Genomic DNA, 21,772 nt, shown 5'->3' with positions numbered 1-21,772 from the left:
TTTTCAAAGTTTTTGTTGGTTTTATTGATTTTTTTATTATTATAGTTATTTTTTATTTTGTATTAGGTTTAAGGTTGTGGTCTTTTTTACTATTTTAGGCTTTTTTATTTTATATTAGGATTAAGGTGGTGGTGGTTTTTTTATTTCAGGATTTTTAAAAGTTTTTTCTTAGTTTTAGGTGTATTTTTTTTATATTTAGCTTTTAAGATGCCAAAGTGTAAATCTTCTAAGAAGATTCGTCAACGTATTGACACTGATGAGTACAATGAATTTTTTCGGGAATCTGACAACTTTATTAAAACAGTGGAATGTCAGCTCATTACTACAATATCATTGACTGGTGATGAAAAATGCATTACAGCATTTCAATGGCAGAACAAGTGTGAACGGTATAAGAATATTATAAGGGAATTTTTTCATAAGTCCAATTTTTCTTCGTCACAAAGATCTAGGTGCTTAAATTTAATTGAAAAAATGGAATACTTGCGCTGCCATTTTGATAATGTAATGAAACGTGGTGCAGGTGTGCAAGTGTCGAATGATAGAATGAAATGGGTGGATTTTGAAGAAGCGTTTGAGGGTAGGTTGCAAAATAGTGCTGTAATGAATTTAGATTACAAGGACATCAATGAATTCCTTGATGATGCCTTTAGTTTATTTAAGGTTAACATTGAAAAAGCGTTGAACCGGTTTGGTCCGTTAAAAGTGTATACAGTATTGTACGCGAAATTTGTTAAAGATTCAATCGATGGAAAAACGGAAGAAATATCTGATTTAAAAACATTTATCGCAAAAACTGGTGATATTTTAGTTACAACATTATTAGATGACTGGTACAATGTAAATGTTAAACAAGTAACCTTAAAAAGAATGGAAGAATTCCAAGAGAAAGATTCTAATTGGAGACTTCATTCTATTGAAAGGTTGGAGGTTAACATTAACAAATACAATCCTATGCGCGCAAGTTCTTATATCAATTTGCCAGCTGCTATCAATCGAAAACATGCCTGCATTAATGTCCAAAATGCTGATAATCAGTGTTTTAAATGGGCAATATTGTCAGCACTATACCCAGCAGACAAACACGCCGAACGAGTTTCAAAATACAGACCCTATGAAGATACACTAAATTTTAGTGGAATAGAATTTCCTGTTTCTCTAAAAGACATTTTCAAATTTGAATCTCTAAACAATATTTCAGTAAATGTATATGGACTTGTCAAAAAAAGTGAGAAGTTTACAGTTTCACCTCTACATCTTTCATCTCAAAAGAAGGTTAATCACATCAATCTTCTTCGAATTGAAGACCACTACATAGATGAAAATCTAAGTGATGATGAGGAGGGGGAGGAGGAAAATGAAATAAATCTCATCTCTTTTAATTACCATTATGTTTGGATAAAGGATTTATCAAGACTTGTTAGTTCCGATTTATCAAAGAAGAAAAACAAGAAATACATCTGTGATCGCTTCCTCCATTACTTTGGAAATGAAAGTAAGCTTAGTGAGCATGAAGAAACTTGCAGGAAGATAAACTACACCAGAATTAAACTACCGGAAGTGGGGAGAAATTTTGTTGAATTTAAAAATTTCCAAAACAAGGAGCGTGTGCCGTTTATCATTTATGCTGATTGTGAGAGTCTTTTAGTTCCAGCAGAGAATCCACAACTACAAGCCAACAATACTGAGGTTTTCCAAAATCATAAACCGCTCAGTATTGGCTACTACTTAAAATGCACCTTTGATGATTCGTTATCAACATATAAAGCATCACCAAAGGATGAGGAAGATCCTTCTAAATGGTTTTCAACTGAGTTGAAAAATTTGTCTGAAAATTTAGATTTAATGTTCAAGAATCCTGTACCAATGGAAACATTAAGTCCATACCAACTAGCAGCATTTCGAAATGATAGTAATTGTCATATTTGTAGAAAGAAATTCGTGAATGGAGATATAAAAGTGCAAGACCATTGTCATCTAACAGGGAAGTATCGTGGACCTGCACATCAAGATTGTAACATTAACTATCACGAGTCGCAGACCATACCAGTTGTTTTTCATAATCTTAGTGGCTACGACGCTCATTTTATTATTGAAGCTATTGCTACATCATTTGATGGTAATGTTAATCTGCTTCCTATAAATAAGGAAAAGTATATTGGTTTTACTAAAAATGTAAAAGGTAGTTTTTTGAAGTTCCGTTTCATCGACTCATTTAAATTTATGGCATCATCATTGGATAAGTTAGCATCCTATCTTAATGAATATAAAATTGTAAACTCAGTCTTTTCAAATTACAGTAATGAAAAAATTAAATTGTTAACGCGTAAAGGGGTATTCCCCTACGAGTATATTGACACTAGGGAAAAACTCGATGAAACACAGTTGCCACCGAAAGAAAAATTCTATAGTACATTGAATGATTCGAATGTTTCTGATGAAGATTATGTACATGCGCAGAAAGTATGGAGTGAGTTTGGTTGTCAAAATCTAGGTGATTATGTGTATTTGTATATGCAAACTGATATATTGTTACTTGCAGATGTCTTCGAAAATTTCAGAAATCAGTGCTTAATTTCATACGGTCTTGATCCCGCACATTATTATACAACGCCAGGATTGACATGGGATGCCATGCTAAAGTACACGAATATAAGATTGGAACTCCTCACAGACATTGACATGGTAATGTTTATCGAACGTGGAATAAGAGGTGGGGTGAGTCAGTGCACAAATCGGTACGCGAAAGCAAATAACCGTTATGTGAAAAATTACAATGAGAGTGAGGAAACATCTTATATCATGTACTTTGACGCAAATAACTTGTATGGTTGGGCCATGGTTCAATCTCTACCCTATGGCGGCTTTGAGTGGGAAGAAAATTTTGATAATGATTTCGATTTTAATGTTTCAGATGATGATCCAATTGGGTACATCCTTGAAGTTGATTTGGATTATCCAGATCAACTTCATGATAAACATAGTGATTTTCCCTTTTGCCCAGAACGCTCAAAGCCGCCAGGATCAAAAGATCAAAAGCTCCTTACTACCCTCCTACCGAAACGAAAGCACGTTCTCCATTATCGTGCCTTAAAAGAAGCTATTGACAACGGTTTAGTTTTAATTCACATTCATCGCATCTTAACATTCAAACAATCTACTTGGCTTAAGAGTTACATTGACTTTAATACCACGCAAAGACCGACAGATTGGCTCAGTCGGATAAGTGCCTGGCGTTGGTGGTCGTTTAAGGACCAAGGGTATAAGTATCCTTGGTTCGCGCCCACTTGGCTTGGTATTTTTCCGGCACGTGAGACAATCTGAGCGGGAGGTTTGACGTCGAGGTATAATGATGTGCACCGTCGATTATTGTCCGGTACACACCATTAGAACTCGACTGTCGATAAACCGGTTGTACTCAGAGAGGTTTTCTACAGTTTCCCTCTTCTCTGGCGAGAAAACCCATTGACGGGTGGTCCAGGCGTAATGCGAGTACTTCTAATAAAGTCGGCTGTAGACGCAAATTAGGTTAATATATAGAAAATTTCTAAAGTAGAATGGTTATGCTTAATCCAAAAAAAGTATTTCTCGGGGACTCTTGTCGAAGTGCGTAAGGCCAATAGGGCAGGAGTATAAACAATAAAAAAAAAAAAAAAAAAAAAAAAAAAAAAAAAAAAAAAAAATACCACGCAAAGAACAAACGCCAGTAATGAATTTGAAAAAAACTTGTTTAAATTAATGAATAATGCAGTATTTGGCAAAACAATGGAGAACGTGCGGAAACATGTTGAAATTAAACTTGTGACAAAGTGGGAGGGTAGATATGGAGCTGAAGCCCTTATAGCAAAACCTAATTTCCACAGTAGGACCATCTTTAATGAAAATTTAGTTGCTGTAGAACTTAGGAAAATGGAGATTTTTATGAACAAACCACTTTATGTTGGCTTGGCAGTTTTAGATGTTTCAAAAACTTTAATCTACGACTTCCACTATGATTATATGCTAAAAAAGTATAATGAAAAAAATTTGAAATTGTTGTATACTGACACTGACAGCCTAATTTATGAAATTAAATGCTCTGATGTATATGCAGACATGAAAGAAGACATTCATAAATTTGATACTTCCGATTTCCCTGTAAATAACGTTTACGGCATTCCGCAAGCCAACAAAAAAATTTTAGGAATGATGAAGGATGAGTGCAACGGAAAAATTGTAACAGAGTTTGTTGGCTTGCGGAGCAAAATGTATAGTGTGCGAGTTGAAGAGAAAGATTTAATAAAAAAGGCTAAAGGTGTAAAGTACGTCGTTGTAAAGAAAAATATTAATTTTGACGATTATGTTTATTGTTTACAAAATGTTGAAATGCAACGTCGAACACAGTATTCAATCAGGTCAAAACTTCACAAAGTCCAAACATTAAAACAAACAAAGATTGCACTAAGTCCTTACGATGACAAGAGATATTTGTTATCAAACAGCACCGACACCCTTGCATGGGGACACTGTAAAATTGTAGACATTATGGAAGAAGAAGAAAATGAACCATTGTAAATAGAAAAAAAAATTGTTAATAAGGAGGGAGAGGAAGGAATTGTTTGTTTGAATAAAAGATGTTCATTTTATTTTATGTCTTCTTTATTTTAAATAAACCTTAATCTAGTTACATGAATTTATTTTAACTTTTTAAACTTATCTTAACTTATTTTAACTTTTTCTAACATTACTTTAACTTATTTTGACTATAGTTTAACTTTTTTTTAACTATACTTTAATGTTAATTTAACGTTACTTTAACTATACTTTAACTTATTTTAACTATACTTTAACTATATTACATATCAGATTTTTTTATCCAACTATTGTGTGAGCTATCGAATCCAAGCCATTTCACGTATACATCATTACCACAAGTCTTGAGAACTTTCTCTACAAGGTAAACATCTGGATATTGGACCTTCAGCAATTCTTCTTCGTAGAAACCACCTTCGATGGGTTGATTTTGGTAATCTTTCAGCTTGTATGTAACTGGTTTTGTTGATTTAACTTTATCCACGGTGAATATTTCCGTTGTCCAGTTGGGAGTATATCCTTTTTCAAAGATATTTTTAAATTTGCTAACTCGAACTCTGTCTCCAACTTTGAATTTTGATCTTTTCAGCGGAATTCTACGTAGTTTACGGATACGTCTCAGCAGTTCTCTTGTATCTTCTACGGTGACATCTTTGGGTTTCATACCAATAGTACGATGCTTTTTATTATTGTACTTTGACATGAGAGTTGGTAAAAGATTAATCCATTTATAATTTCCTTGTAACTTGAATTCAGGCCACATCATATTTTTTAGAGTGCGGTTAAATCTTTCAACAATTGAGGCTTTCAAATTACTATATGTAGAATAGAGATTAATGTTAAATTCTTGCATTAAACTCTTAAATTCACAATTGTAAAATTCTTTTCCTCTATCAGTATGCAAATTTTTGGGAATTCGGCCTTGTTTTAATATCAATTTCATGGCCGAAGAAATATCCTTTCCATTCTTACTCTTTACAGCTACAGCCCAGGCATATTTGGAAAATATGTCTATAACTGTGAGCATGTATTTAAAACCTTTATTAGAATAAGAATAAGGTATCATTTCAACTAAATCTGCTTGCCAGGTTTCATCTATACCACGCATTTGAACTTTTCGACGAGGATAATTTCTTCTAGCTTGTTTATGCAGTTCAGATACAACTGTTAATTTTTGATCATCCATCACTGTTGTATAAATTTAGCCTCTTTGATAATGTAATTTTGCTGTGATTCAATTTCTTTAAGTCTTTCGTTTACTCTATCTTCGATAATTCGAATATAAAGATTCAAATCATCAATAGCTGATCTTAAAGAAGATGTGATTTGAAAAACTGTTTTTATCTCGTTTTTAATAATTTTCTGTGCAAGTCTTAAATTTACAGCGTCTCGTTGCTCTTCAGCGTCTTGAACGTTGCAAAGTCTTTTGTTATCAATGTCGTATTGTTCACTTGGAGTAATTTTAAAACCAATTCCAGAAGGTCCAGGAAGTCCACGACTTGCAAGAGGCCTTGACAAGGGATGTCCAAACACATCAATGCTCATTTTAATACTAAGCTCTATTTGCTTGTACTCTCCTAATATATAATGTGAGCTTCACGTAGTTCTTTGATGATTGACATAATTTCATTATTATGGCTCGGATTTCCAGCTTGCTGTGATGCTACTAGCAGACGTAATCGGTCAACTAGTTCATTGGGATCATCCCAATAGATGTAGTCTGGGTTAAATTGTTTCTTTGAAATCATAAATTGAGGTAATTTCTTTCCAAGCTTCTTCTTCTTCAAAACACCACTACCCTTTTTTGGTGTACCCTTAAAAAGTTTTGAAATTACATCAGTGTATTTAGAATTCCTGGTTACGTTGACAAGTCCACTGGAACTATAATTTTTTCGGTGTGCATTTGTAGCTACAAGAATTTCTTTATAATTTTCCAAATCATCTGGACTTATTAATGCATGATTAGGTCTTTGTTTAAATAAAAGTTCAATCAACCCAGCAGTTTTTAAATATTTTTTCTTTCCAGCAAGTTGAATATGTAGACCTTCTAAATCAACTGGTGTATCATCAATAATAAAAGAACCATTAGGAAGCTTACGTACTCCATAAACCATGTCTAAAAAACTTTTCCTATTTTTATTCAATAATTGAATAAACTTATTTGTCAAATTTTCATAATTAAGTTCTTCTTCTTCTTCTTCAAACTTGTTGCTCTTATCAAGTAGACTGTCATTGAGTAGTGTTTTATCAAATTCCTCTTCCTCATCAACAGCAGTTGAAAAAGAAAAATCATTTTCCTCCTTTTTAACTTTTTCTTTCTTAATATTTTTGAAAGGTATGTCAGTTATGTTCACCAACTTTTCCAGAGGTGTTACTATTGGTTGAAAAGTTTCTTTCAATACTATTTCTGCAGCCTCTTTACCCATTTTGAGTAAACGATGTTTCCGCCTAATAGCATCACTTGCTTTTGCTATTTGACGAAGCGTTTCTTGCTCTTTTCGATACATGTTTTCTTCGAGACAAGATAAACTATACTAATGAAAAATTCAATAAAGTTCTTGTATTTATAGTGAAATGAAGCAATCAAATCCTCTTCTATATCTTCCTTCATTAAAATTACGGTCCTTATCAATAACAACAAATCCATATTTGTCAGATTTCCAGCATTCTGAACATAAATCACGAAATTGAGTATAACTCATATCTGTATTAACATGATCTTCGTATACATGTTTCAGATTCTTTTCATCTTGTCTAAATAGAACCAATAAATTAACATTATCTCGAACAAGATGTTTAGGAATACGAGCATACGTTTGACATAAATAGAAACTGTCAACATTTACATGTCTGCCCATGCAAAAGAAAGCTCTAACATTATCTTGCTTTTCACAAGCAATGTCATCAAAAACGAATATTGAATTTGCTTTAGCATCTTTTGGAGATACTACTTCTTCATGTTCACTAAATGGAAAATACTCAACACCATCTACCTGACTGATTACATTTTCTAAAAATTTATATTTCGGTTGCTGTAGAGATTTAGAGTAGAGGTAAATATTTTCAAAACTTAGACCATTTGGATGTATTATTAGGGAAAGAAGAGCATTTGTTTTACCACAATTTGAGGGGCCACAGAAAACTGCACGAATGCTGTCTGAAAACAGACTACCGTGACGTTTAATCTTTTTTTCATTAGTTTCAACATCTATACTAGAGATTGGCAGTGCGACAGGTTGTTTCGTGAACTGCATCTTGACAGTAACTGCTCGAAAATCTATAAATACCTAGCTTTTATAGTCAATTTGTCAGTTTCACGTCAACCATTGTAGAGTGAAGTATGATTCTGCATCAGGAGGTGAAAAAAGAACGCTATCAAGGAAAAGGTTTAATCAATCGTATCATAAATAGTTTACCGATTGAGTTACATTTACCAGAATATCAATTCTGTGGACCTGGTACAAAGTTGGCAAAGCGTTTGTCTCGAGGTGATCAGGGAATTAATCCACTAGACGCTGCATGTAAACAACACGACATTGCTTATTCGCAAAATCGTGAAAATATTCAAGCTAGAAACGAAGCAGATAAAGTATTAGCTAAGAAAGCGTGGGAACGTGTTACAGCTAAAGATTCTGGTGTAAGTGAAAGAGCAGCTGCTTTAGCTATTTCCGGAACCATGAAAGCTAAATCAAAATTAGGCATGGGAATGGAAAGGAAATCATCTATAAAGAAGAAAAAGAGTAAAACAATGTGTAAGAAGAAGCAAATAGCGCTAAGAAAAATTGTTGATGCTGCTCGAAATAGTATGTTTCTCAGTAATAATGCCGAAGAATCAATAAGAGCAGCTATGATTGGTGCTCAAAAAGCAATAAAAAATGTTGGTGGTAAATCCAAAATTTTATCACCTAGAATTCTTCCTGTACCTACTAAAGTAGGTGGAATTTTACCGCTAGTTCAATTTTTGCTGGACTTAGTGCTTTAGGAGCTCTTGCTGGAGGTGCTTCAGGAATAGCAAGAGCTGATAATAAGGCTAAAACAGCTAGTGAACAACTCGCAGAAGCTCAACGTCACAATAGAACTATGGAAGCCATATCGCTTGGAAAGGGATTACACCTTAAACCTTATCGACAAGGACTTGGTCTCCACTTGAAACCCTACATTCAAGGAAAAGGAATTAATAATCAAACATCAAGAAAAAAGAAGCAAACAACAAGAAGCAAAAAAAACTTGTTTTGAAGCTACCTCACCGTCCATTAACTGACTTTGATCTGTGGAAGCATGCCAAAGCTGTCAAAATACCGCATTTTCGTGGTATTTTTATGCGAAATGAACTACCTGTAAGTGGTCCTTACAAGTATGAATCAGGAATAATTAATCTTGATAATAAAGAAGGTGCTGGAACACATTGGGTAGCATATAAAAAATTCAAAAATGAAACAATGTATTTTGATAGTTTTGGTAACCTTGCTCCACCAACAGATCTTGTCATTTACTTGGGTGATGGTAGCTTAATAAAATATAATCATAAAACATATCAAAATTATGATACATAATTCTTCAGTTCTGGGAGCTGAATATTTCCCTCCAATAGAACTAAATTCAAATAAAAGTTATGTACTTGGTCTTGTTGAACTATTGACTTTTAATTCAATTCCCAATATTGATAAAGGAAATAACAAGTTTTACGTTGGAAATCAAGTAATTGATATTCCAACTGGAAGTTATGAAATTAAAGATATTGAATCATATTTACAAAATTCTGTAAAAACTGGAACTGTTATTAGTATAAAACCTAATAATAATACATTACGCAGTATTGTTGAATCTAATTTACCAATTGATTTTAAACCTAAAGATTCGATTGGTAAGTTGTTGGGATTTACATCGCAGAAACTGTCATCTCATAGAGCACATACTTCTGATTTACCTGTAGCCATTTTAAAGGTTAATTCAGTTAGAATTGAGTGCAATATAACATCTGGAGCGTATATAAATAACCAAAAAGTTCACACTATCCATGAATTCTTCCCCAGCGTTCCACCAGGATATAAGATTGTGGAAGTGCCTGCACACGTCATTTACCTTCCGATTGCCACCAAGACAATACACAATATACAGCTGCGATCAGGACGGTGATTTAATAAATTTTAGAGGAGAAACTATAACCATTCGATTGCATATAAAGTCTTTGTAATGGGAATCGTTTATAATCAAAGAGCTGTTGTTGGTGGAAACTATAAAAGTCAACCAATATGCAAGAGTCCAATCAGTCTAAATTTATCTCACAAGGTGTTAACACCTCAGAATCGCCTCTTTCTGCAAGAACTAGGTCTAAAAGTTCAAGGAAAGAAAATAAGACAACAAGACAATTAATTTACATATTTTTTGGTTGCTGTTGCAATAAAAATGGACGAACTTCTCAATATTCCAGCAGCAGTGAATTTCGATGAGTCCATAGCTCATTATGAAATTCATGCTCATCAACCATATGGATCTTCATCGTTTAACAATAGCGATGAAATTCGAATCGCAGTACAACATCAAGACTTGTGCATTTTACCTAGTAAAAGTTCATTACACATTTTTGGTAGATTAACTAAAAATGATGGAATTACTCTTACACAAAACGTACATTTAAGTAATAATGCTGTATGTTTTTTGTTTGATGAAATTCGCTATGAACTAAATGGTATTGAAATTGATCGCTGCAAATACGTTGGACATACTACAATCATGAAAAATTACACCTCGCAAACATCAAATCAGCTAAATTTTATTGAAAATGCTGGATATTCAAAAATTGCAGCTGATGCAAGACTTACATTGGAAAATGGATATTTTGACGTGACAATACCACTCAGCATGATTTTTGGTTTTGCCAAAGATTATAAAAAAATCATTATGAACGCTAAACATGAACTTATTTTAACAAGAGCACGTTCTGACGTGAATGCCGTAATTCAAACAGGACAAGGAGGGGATGAGGAATTTAAAATTTCTATCAATAAACTTGAATGGATGGTTCCATACGTTTTACCTTCTGACAATAACAAAGTTAAATTGTTAAAATATATTGAAAAGGATCCATTAATTTCAATAAGTTTTAGATCGTGGGAAATGTATGAGTATCCTTTAATTCCTACAAGTTCAAAAGTTTTGTGGCAAATTAAAACATCAACGCAATTAGAGAAACCTCGTTATGTTATTGTTGGATTTCAAACAGCGAGGAAAGATAAACGTAAAAAATATGCCTGCCATTTTGATCATTGCAATATTACAAATGTTAAACTCTTTTTAAATTCACAATATTATCCTTATGGAAATTTAAATCTAAACTTTGATCAAAATCAGTACTCTCTACTTTATGAAATGTACGCTAATTTTCAATCATCCTATTATGGTAAAGATTCAAAACCTATTTTAACAAAGGATATTTTTAAAAGTCTATTTCCTCTAATTGTTATTGATTGTTCTAAGCAAAACGAGTTTTTAAAACAAACATCAGTTGATGTGAGGTTAGAATTTGAAGCAGGAATCAACATGCCAGCCGAGACCACCGCCTACTGCTTAATCATCCATGATCGCGTCATACAATATAAGCCAATCAGCGGCGTTGTAAAGAAACTATTGTAAAAGAGTGGGGATAATGTGGTGGTGGTGGGGATGTTTACTATAAAAGCAGATGCTCTTAGCGAGAAATTCATTTCTGCTTCAAAATGGAGTTTATCGTAGACGTTCAAGGTTTTAAAAAAACCAACAACGAGTTTGTCTTTAAAGAGTTGGCGATACTTCCTCTTCAACCAGATGCACAGCCTCTCGTCTACCTTTTTGAACCTCCTTGTCCTTGGAATTCACTGCCAGGACGCTACAAAAGTGAAAATCTTTGGCTAACACATAATTACCATGGAATCCATTGGACAGCTGGAGATGTCTCATACGATGAACTTCGAACAATTCTACAAGATATACTTCGAAGTGCAAGTGTAATTTACGTTAAAGGTTTAGAAAAAAAGAATTGGCTAGAAAAATATTTACTCAACGTACAAAACTTGGAAGATTTTAATTGTCCATCGTTGAAAAAAATCAAGTCTGATTTGTTAACGACGTGTACGCATCATACTTTTTGTAGTGAAAATTGTGCTGTAAAAAATGTTAAAATTCTACGCGATTGGTTTTTGGAACCTCCAAACCAATATATAAGTGCTATTTCTAATGGAATTGATGAAGTTGACTCTACTTTAAAATCTTTTTATGAAACACGGAGAGAAGAGTTATAGTGAGTTGTACTATTACGCATTTAGTAAGAAAATTTGAGTTGTGACAAATAAATATTAAGTAAAGGTTACAAAACAGCGTTCAATTTTTTTTTGTCGATCGAACTAAACATAGTAGTAAGGATGAATGTCTGCTTAGTAAAGCAGACAAAACTAATTCTGTTTACATTTTTAATCATATTATTAATTGAACTTTAAAAAAAATATTAAAATTAATTAAAAAGCTACCTATTAAAAATTAAACGAAATCGAGAAAAAATATTATTTATCAAAACTTTATTTGCAGTGTTATACTTATTATTTATGCTTGTTATTACAACAAATATTAGGTTATTGTTATCATAATAATTATAAAAAAAAGTTTAGCTGTTTATTCAAATATGCGACAAATATATTTTGAAAAGAAATATAGCTCTTATAATTTTCTCTATTTAACTAAACAATTACAGAAATTATAATTTTTAAATTGATTTATTATTGTTACCTTATATCACCGTCAGTGTATTTTTGTAAAATATTACTTGATTTTCTTCTCGTTCCCCATATATAACACATTTTTGGAAGAATAATTAATTAATAATAATTATTTCTAAATAATTAATTATTTATAAAGTGTTAACTATTATATTAATTATTATAAAAGAGGTTAAATTTTATTTTCGTAAATTGTAAACAGAATCGCAGATATGACAATTTATATCGTAGACGATACTAATGAAGTTAGTAGTCTTAATAACTAAACGGCCGTTTAGTGAAGATTACTTTTTGTTTTGTTGAACAAAAATGTCACCATATTGTTTAGTAACTATGACTCAGGGCTGAGTAAGATTGACTACTTTCTTCTCTCCGTGAAGTTGTGAATCTTTTTTGTAAAATTTAGTTATTAAGTTATCAAAAATAAATATTATTAAAAATTTAAAACAATGCTTCTTAATTTCAAAAACAACCTATCCTTTAAAATTTAATTTAATTTCTTTTATAATTTCTTAAAATAAAACTTATTCTAATTCTGAAAAATAACTTATACTAAGAAAAGGAAAGTAAATTTAAAACCAATTTATAGGTAAAACTTTGTGTGTTTATTTTATCATAATTTTTTAAAATATATATACATTTTCTTTTTACAATTTATTGTAACAATTTAAATTCGACAATATTATACGGTCCTCCAAGATACTTCATTTGAAGTTTCTTCGATATCGCAGCTTCTTTCATCATGTCCAAGGTGGTGGGTTCATCCTCAAAGAGCTTGATGAATCTTGTTGGTAAGTATGTGACGAAATCAGCATCAATCTCAATTATGATCCTAGGTCCATATTTGGTCTGGACCTTCTTCATTTTTGAGACGTAGTACAGTCCATCTTTCATCAATTCCGCGAGCGGCTTCGTCGGCAGGTAACCTTCAAAACGCCCAACAGAGTTGACTTTTTCTAGATCCATTTTTTTAAGCTGTAAGAAAACCTGGAACAAAAAAAAACAAGACAAAGAACTGTAATAAAAAATTATTAGTTTTTAAAAGTAACATAGAAAATATAGTTGAAAAAGAAACTTAGAAAATTCATCTGAAAAAGGAAACTTAGAAAATATAGCTGTAAAAGAACTTAGAAAATATAGCTGTAAAAGAACTTAGAAAATATAGCTGAAAAAGAAACTTAGAAAATATAGCTGTAAAAGAACTTAGAAAATATAGCTGTAAAAGAACTTAGAAAATATAGCTGAAAAAGAAACTTAGAAAATACAGTTTAAAAAGAAACTTAGAAAATATAGCTGTAAAAGAAACTTAGAAAATATAGCTGTAAAAGAACTTAGAAAATATAGCTGTAAAAGAACTTAGAAAATATAGCTGTAAAAGAAACTTAGAAAATATATCTGAAAAAGGAAACTTAGAAAATAAAGCTGAAAAAAATTAGAAATAAACTTGAAATTAAAACATAGAAAAAAAATGCTGAAAAGAAATGTTAAAGAGAAAGAGACCTGAAAGAGAGAACAAGACCTGGAAGAGAAACTTACCTAAAATGATGGAAGCTGAAAGAAAGAATGAGTTTGCTGGCCCGCGCTCCGTAACTTATACCCCAGTCCCCACTATACTCACCTCCCCACTGCGCAACTCCCCACTACTCCACAGGCGCGCGCAACTCTCCTACCACAATGTAGTAAACGCCGACTACCGGGATAACTTGAAGTTAACATAACCCAAGTGGGTCATCGGTCGGTAATGCAGAACCCTGACATACCGACCCGGCCAAAAATTATGGAAGAAATCTGCATTACCGACTGATGGTAACGCTTACCATCGGTCGGTAACTTACCTACAGTCGGTAATTTACCGGCATTTTCATAGGAGCATTATCATCAAAGTCGGTAAAGTAGAACACCAACCAACTTTCACTTAATAGCGCGAAATTTAAAATTACCCCTTGTAACCCACTTGAAAGTTTAAAAATAAAAAATTTAAATATCCCGCCAAGTGGGTCAGAATTCACATGTGGCGCCATCTCTCGGTGGCAGCCGGAACACAGATGTCGGTAAAACAGAACATCCCTTCTAACACACTTGAAAATTCAAAAATAAAAATTTTAATACCCCTCTAAGGGGGTTTAAATTGAGTGGTGGCGGCCGGTACTAAAACTCAGTCGGTAAGGTAGAACACCTCTTCTAACCCACTTGAAAGTTTAAAAATATAAATTAAAATACCCCACTAAGGGGGTTTAAAGTGAGAAAAAATTAAAATGGCGCCATCTAGCGGTGGCAGCCGGTACTAAAAACTCGGTCGGTAAGGTAGAACACCCCCTCTAACCGACTTGAATTACCGACATCGGTCGGTAACTGGGCCAGAACCCGCCTAGCTATACTACTGAATTCCTTAGATGAATTCAAATATTTTAAAATATTTTCATAAATTGCAATTATTTTCTTAAACTTTAATAAATTCTTCAAAATAATTCAACTATTTTTATAAATACTAAAACTCTTTGCAAGAATTAAATAATTATTAACCCAATTAAAATAAAATTAAACTAAAGAATTTAATTATTTTCAAAAATTCCCATAAAATTTAGTTTCAACAAGAATTTAAAATTCTTGAAAAACAATTTAATTATTCTCAAAATATTTAAAAAAAATTCTATATAAGAATTAAATTACTAGCTCAATACAATTTTTGAATATATTCGTCAAAAGAATTGAAATAATTCTATTATTTTCGAAAAGTAATTAAAATTCTTATGATGAATTCAATTATTTTGAATATACTTAATTTTAATAAAATTCTTTAAAGAAATTCAATTATTTTCGAAACAACTTTAATTGAATTTTTCGAAAAAATTTCATGATTTTTAAATATTTCTATAAAATTCTTCATAAACAATTTAATTATTTCTTAAAATTTTAATAAATTCTTCGCAAGAAATCACTTATTTTCAATACAATTTTAATAAAATTCTTCTTCATAAAATTCAATTGCTTTCGAAATTTTCAATTAAAATTATTAAAGAAACTCCATTAGTTTAAAAAAAATTCAAAGAAACTTTTCAAAAAAATTTAATTAGGATTTTAAAAAATATTAATAACATTCTTTGCGAGAATTTAGTTATTTTTCTAAATAAAGAAATTCTTTGAAGGAATTCTATTATTATCAAATTTTTTGATAAAATTCTTTGCAACAATTCGAAGATTTTCAATACATTAATTTTAAAATTGAAAATATTTGAAAAGAAAAATTAAAAAAATTGGACAAGTGCGAGTTGTACTCGCACTGCAATGGCGGGTTCCGTACACAAATATTAAAACAATACTTGCAACATTTATCGGTAATTAGTAGAATTAAAATAAACAATTAAAAAAATATATTAAAATCATTTGATAAAAAAGAATAACTAAAAAAACTAAAGTATTGTATATATCTAATAATGTAAACAATAATAAGCAGAGGAACTATAATTTTGAAAATTTTGTTCCTCTGCTTATTATTGTTTACAATATTAGATATACAATACTTTAATTTTTTTAGTTATTTCTTCTTATCAAATGATTTTAATATATTTCTTTAATTGTTTATTTTAATTCTACTAATTACCGATAAATGTTGCAAGTATTGTTTTAATATTTGTGTACGGAACCCGCCATTGCAGTGCGAGTACAACTCGCACTTGTCCAATTTTTTTTTATTTTTAGTTAAGAAATTAAAATCAGAAAACAATCTCTCATTTATTCTCTTAAAATTTTCACTCTTCCTTAAAATATTTAATGCCACGTGTTTAAACTAAAAAAAATTAAAACAAATTTTTTTTTTTGAAAAAAAAAATTTAAAAAAAATTTTTTTTGATTTTTTTTAAAAAAGTTTCTTAAATAAATTTTTTGTCGTCAGACTGTAATAATACACTAGGATACCAGTTTCCAGCTCATTAGGTCAAATAATGTAAAAGTTAAGAAAAAAAATTTTTTTTTAAATTTTTTAGTTTTTCCTTGACAACGCTATGGCCATCATTACATATCAAGTTCTCTATATTTTTCCTGTAATATTCGAGTAAAAATACACAAGCATGCAAAATTTCAGCTCTCCATGTCGAATAGTTTAGAAGTTAAGGGGGGGGGAATGGTCACTTTTTATGCATTTTTGGCCAAAAATCTTGTTATTTCCTTGACAACGCTATGCCCATCACGTCCAATCACATTCGCTATATTTTTCCTGTAATCTACGAGTGAAAATACATATCTGGACCAAATTTGAGCTCTTTAGGTCAAATAGTTTAGCCGCTAGGGGAGGGGGACACGATTTGGCTACGGACAACAGAGTCTCACCAATAGGGTTCCGCCGATACACCGTAGGTGTACGGAACCCTAAAAAAGATTAAGAAACCAAAATGTAAACAACAATTAACTTCAAACTGCGAATAGGTTATCGAAACATGTACTTTTTATTATTAATTTATAAATATTATTTTTAACTGAAATGTTTAGACAATTTTTTTAAATAATAAAAATATTAATTTATGAATGTTTAAAGGTTATTATTATTAAACAATTTATTTATTTGCTGTAGTGTATTAGTGTCAATTAATGCTTTATTGAATCACTCAACAAGTCACTGAAAATAGAGCGTCTGTGTTCAGTTAGGTTCCGTAGCATAGTGGTTAGGGCGTTAGTTTCGTAGTACGTAGTTCGTAGGTCGTAGGTTCAAGTCTCGCGTGCGTTAGATTTTACTTATTTCGTAGGTTTGCGTTTATTCCGATTTTTCTGTATTGTATAGGTATAAGTATGCAATTTAATGATTATATGCACCGTTAAATAATTTAATTAACAAATATTAAATTAAAATTTTTTTTATATATATAAATGGATATGTATTAATCCCCACATATATACTAACATTATTTATGAATTCGCTATTGGTCACGATTAAATTAAAAAAAAAGTAAAAATCATTAAATAATAATGCCATTTATTAATAATTAAAGTTATTATAAAAATTAGTTAAAAATGATCTCAAATATGCTATAAGCAGTTTTTCCAGGGTTTTGGGAGAGGAAAGAATTCTGTAAGTAAGGGTCAAGCAGTATTTAATAAGGTTTTAGGAACACCTGCTTTCCCCCTTTTACCATCTAAATTTGTCGCTAACCAGGGGTTTGCAGGAGGTAATCAGAGTTAACTTGCAATGCAAATAAACTCTGCTTTCATCCTATTACATCCTTACAAACCCTCAGTTTTAAGGAGGTAAGCAGGTCTAAAAGTTCGACTCGGGCAGTTAGGGTACCTGCATCAAATCAAAGTTTTTAAGCTAAAAATATCTTCGTTAAACATTTAAACCCTCTTATCAAGTAGCTAATATATAAAATAAGAAATGTTATAGATTTCAATTTATCAAAAAGTATTTGCTAATGTTTAAATTGTATATTAATAAAGGTAGATGCATAGTTTAGGGACCTGCATTAAATCAGATTTTTTAAGCTAAAAATATCTTTGTGAAATATTTAAACGCTTTTATCAACTAACTAATAAATAACGTAACAAATGTTATAGATTGAAATTTAGCTAAAAAGTATTTGCTAATGTTTAAATAGTGAAAATATATCTTTTTACCTAGTCAAATATTTTCTGAGAGGGAGAGGGGAAAGTTTTAAGGTTTTCAGTGCATTGCCTAGAATGTTTAAAAACTGAAAAAAGAGATTTCTACCAAACGGAGCCCTACTGAAAATCCCTATGTAGGATCCTACATAAGATCTTACATAGAATACTAACTATAAATTTATAAAAAATCCTAGAATGATTGTAAGAATCTACGTAGAAATCCATAAAAAAGCACATATGGATTTGGCACAGGATTTTTTATGAGAATTGATATAGGAACGCGCATTCGTGTTACTGGATAAAAATATACGTTGATTCCAATATGATTACCTACATCTTTTCTGACATAATTTTGGTGTCAATTTCCTATGTCCATTTCCTTTGTCAATTTCCACCATACTTACCAATATAAAATCTTACAAAAATTCTTAGTTAAAATCTTACTTAATAATTATTAAAAATTTGTCTATATAGAATCGTAGAAAAATTCCTTCATAAAATCTTACTTAATTATGAAAAATTTACCTATATAGAATCATACCAAACTTCCTACATAGAATCTTACTTACCCTATTAAAAATACCCACATGGGATCCTACATGGGATCTTACGTGGGTTCTTATACAAAAACCTGTATAAAATCCCAGATCCCACGTAAGAATCCACATGGGATCCCATGTAAAAGCACATGTATATTTGGGACACGATTTGAAACAGGAATTCATGTGGGAATTTGAGTTTGTGTATATCTACATAAAAATCCACATGAATTTCTATGTGAGAATACATAAAGGATTCTATAAAGGATTTCACATGGGTTTTCATGTTTCATATATAAGATTTCACATAGGATTTCATAAAAGATTTAATATGTGATTACATTAGGGATCCATTGTGAGAATTTCAAAGGATTAAAAATTATTTAATTAAAAATAAAATAATAAATTGTATTAGCATTTCAAATCATCAGGAAGAAAAAAAATTCGATAATTTGAAACACTTCTTCTGAGCTATAAACTCTCAGTTATATAGTGTTAAAAAATCATGTTAACAGGGGGAGAAGTCGCTCTCGCCACCTGGCGGTGAAAGTATATGAACTGTGGTATTCTGTATCATTAATAAAAAAAACCACGTGAGATCCTATGTAAGATCCCATGTGGAAAATTATATGGGAAATAATATACGATGTCACCTGGGATTTCATATAATTCTCATTCCTATGTAAAATCCTACGTAAGATCCCATGTAATTTCCTATGTTATTTCCCGCATATGAAACCATATGAGATCTTACGTAGGATTTTACATAGGAATGAGAATTATATGAAATCCCAGGTGACATCGTATATTATTTCCCATATAATTTTCCACATGGGATCTTACATAGGATCTCACGTGGTTTTTTTATTAATGGTACAGAATACCACAGTTCATATACTTTCACCGCCAGGTGGCGAGAGCGACTTCTCCCCCTGTTAACATGATTTTTTAACACTATATAACTGAGAGTTTATAGCTCAGAAGAAGTGTTTCAAATTATCGAATTTTTTTTCTTCCTGATGATTTGAAATGCTAATACAATTTATTATTTTATTTTTAATTAAATAATTTTTAATCCTTTAAAATTCTCACAATGGATCCCTAATGTAATCACATATTAAATCTTTTATGAAATCCTATGTGAAATCTTATATATGAAACATGAAAACCCATATGAAATCCTTTATAGAATCCTTTATGTATTCTCACATAGAAATTCATGTGGATTTTTATGTAGATATACACAAACTCAAATTCCCACATGAATTCCTGTTTCAAATCGTGTCCCAAATATACATGTGCTTTTACATGGGATCCCATGTGGATTCTTACGTGGGATCTGGGATTTTATACAGGTTTTTGTATAAGAACCCACGTAAGATCCCATGTAGGATCCCATGTGGGTATTTTTAATAGGGTAAGTAAGATTCTATGTAGGAAGTTTGGTATGATTCTATATAGGTAAATTTTTAATAATTAAGTAAGATTTTATGGAGGAATTTTTCTACGATTCTATATAGACAAATTTTTAATAATTATTAAGTAAGATTTTAACTAAGAATTTTTGTAAGATTTTATATTGGTAAGTATGGTGGAAATTGACAAAGGAAATGGACATAGGAAATTGACACCAAAATTATGTCAGAAAAGATGTAGGTAATCATATTGGAATCAACGTATATTTTTATCCAGTAACACGAATGCGCGTTCCTATATCAATTCTCATAAAAAATCCTGTGCCAAATCCATATGTGCTTTTTTATGGATTTCTACGTAGACTCTTACAATCATTCTAGGATTTTTTATAAATTTATAGTTAGTATTCTATGTAAGATCTTATGTAGGATCCTACATAGGGATTTTCAGTAGGAAGCTAAAAACCGCGGTTTTTGAGCTCTCCGGTCTGTAGACCGGCCAGATTTTTTTAAAATTTATTTATACCTTATAATATAGTGTGGAGATTATCCAAAAAGTCCCGAGATGGCCTTGATGTGTTAAATGAGTTTTAAAACATTTTCTAAAATCACTTGCAAGCATCACAGTGGGATTTTTTTACAATTAACTTTTTAAAACTGTTTACAGCGCATAATTTTTAATCTGTTTGAGTGTTCTATTTTTAAATTAAAGGATCTACGCTGTATAGACAGTTTTAGAAGTTAAGGGGTCGTCCATATACCACGTGGACACTTTTTAGACACTTTTTGACCCCCCCTCCCCCCTCGTGGACAATCGTGGATTTTGGACGAACCCCTCCCCACCCCTGATTGTCCACGTGGAAAATCGGGTTTTTTATTTTAAAATAGTGAATAATAAAAAGATATTTAATAAGAAATACAATTAAAAAATTCTTTAAATTTTTTTATAACAAACTTCTTTAAAATTCAATAAAGATTAAATTATCTTAAAATATTATTAAATAGGTAAATACCATTTTTAGTATTATAGAGAGGACTTTGGCAGCAATATATCTTCAATTATTATATTAGTAAAAATACTTAATCTCTTCGGTAACAAATCTTAAATATTATAAAATCCAATAGCTTTAAGCCTTCACATAAACAATAATAGAAATTATTTTTTTTAGAATTTGTAAGAGTTTGTAGAGGTTGCTTTATATTCCTAATTGTCAAATTTGCATATATTCATATTTGTGCATTTACGATAATGATTTTGTAATATAAATTAAAAAAGAATTTGGCGTTTTTTTGACAGTTAAATAAATTTCGGATTACAAATATTGTCTGATCACAATCTAATAATAAAGTTGAATAAAAAGAAAAAAAAGATATAAAATTAAACTTTTGTGTCAGCGTGGACATTTGTATTGACCCCCCCTCCCCCCTCGTGGAAAATCGTGGATTTTTGGCGAACCCCCCTCCCCCCTAAACTGTCCACGTGGTATATGGACGACCCCTAACCCCTTGGCAGTCGATGACGTGTATACACGTCATGGTGTAGGTGGGCTCAAACTGTCGATGACGTGTATAGACGCAAGCAGATTTTTGGCTACAAAAACACACAGATTCGTCCACAAATTGATACTCGGGGGTTTTCGGGATCGCTGATTACAAATCCGATATCAGATTTTGAAAATTCAAAATGGCGGATCCAATATGGCGGACGAGATTTTCAAAAATTCATCAGATTCACTTGAAACTTGTTAATCAGGGGTTTTCAGGGTCGCTGATTACGAATCCGATATTAGATTTTAAAAATTCAAAATGGCGGATCCAATATGGCGGACATTTTCACAAATTCATCGGATTTACTTAAAACTTATTACTCAGAGGTTTTCGGGGTCTCTGATTAAGAATCCGATAT

At 31.4% G+C, this 21,772-nt stretch overlaps 2 protein-coding genes across 2 annotated transcripts; both read left to right on the top strand.

Moving 5' to 3' along the window:
* Nucleotides 1–474: 474 nt before the first annotated feature.
* Nucleotides 475–4,671, top strand: LOC122508319. Its single transcript, XM_043621596.1, has 5 exons — nucleotides 475–2,153; nucleotides 2,301–2,470; nucleotides 2,543–3,112; nucleotides 3,752–4,507; nucleotides 4,664–4,671. The coding sequence occupies exons 1-5, from the start codon at nucleotides 475–477 to the stop codon at nucleotides 4,669–4,671; spliced, it is 3,183 nt and encodes a 1,060-aa protein (XP_043477531.1).
* Nucleotides 4,672–9,978: 5,307 nt separating this feature from the next.
* On the top strand, nucleotides 9,979–11,205 carry LOC122508318. The gene is made up of 2 exons (XM_043621595.1): nucleotides 9,979–10,527; nucleotides 10,654–11,205. The coding sequence occupies exons 1-2, from the start codon at nucleotides 9,979–9,981 to the stop codon at nucleotides 11,203–11,205; spliced, it is 1,101 nt and encodes a 366-aa protein (XP_043477530.1).
* The last annotated feature ends 10,567 nt before the right edge of the window (nucleotides 11,206–21,772 follow it).

This window comes from Leptopilina heterotoma, unplaced genomic scaffold, assembly GCF_015476425.1.
Source record: "Leptopilina heterotoma isolate Lh14 unplaced genomic scaffold, ASM1547642v1 Lhet_530, whole genome shotgun sequence".
Classification (NCBI taxonomy): Eukaryota; Metazoa; Arthropoda; class Insecta; order Hymenoptera; family Figitidae; genus Leptopilina; species Leptopilina heterotoma.
The sequence above is the reverse complement of the archived record's forward strand: the minus strand, read 5'-3'. Positions and strand labels throughout refer to the sequence as shown.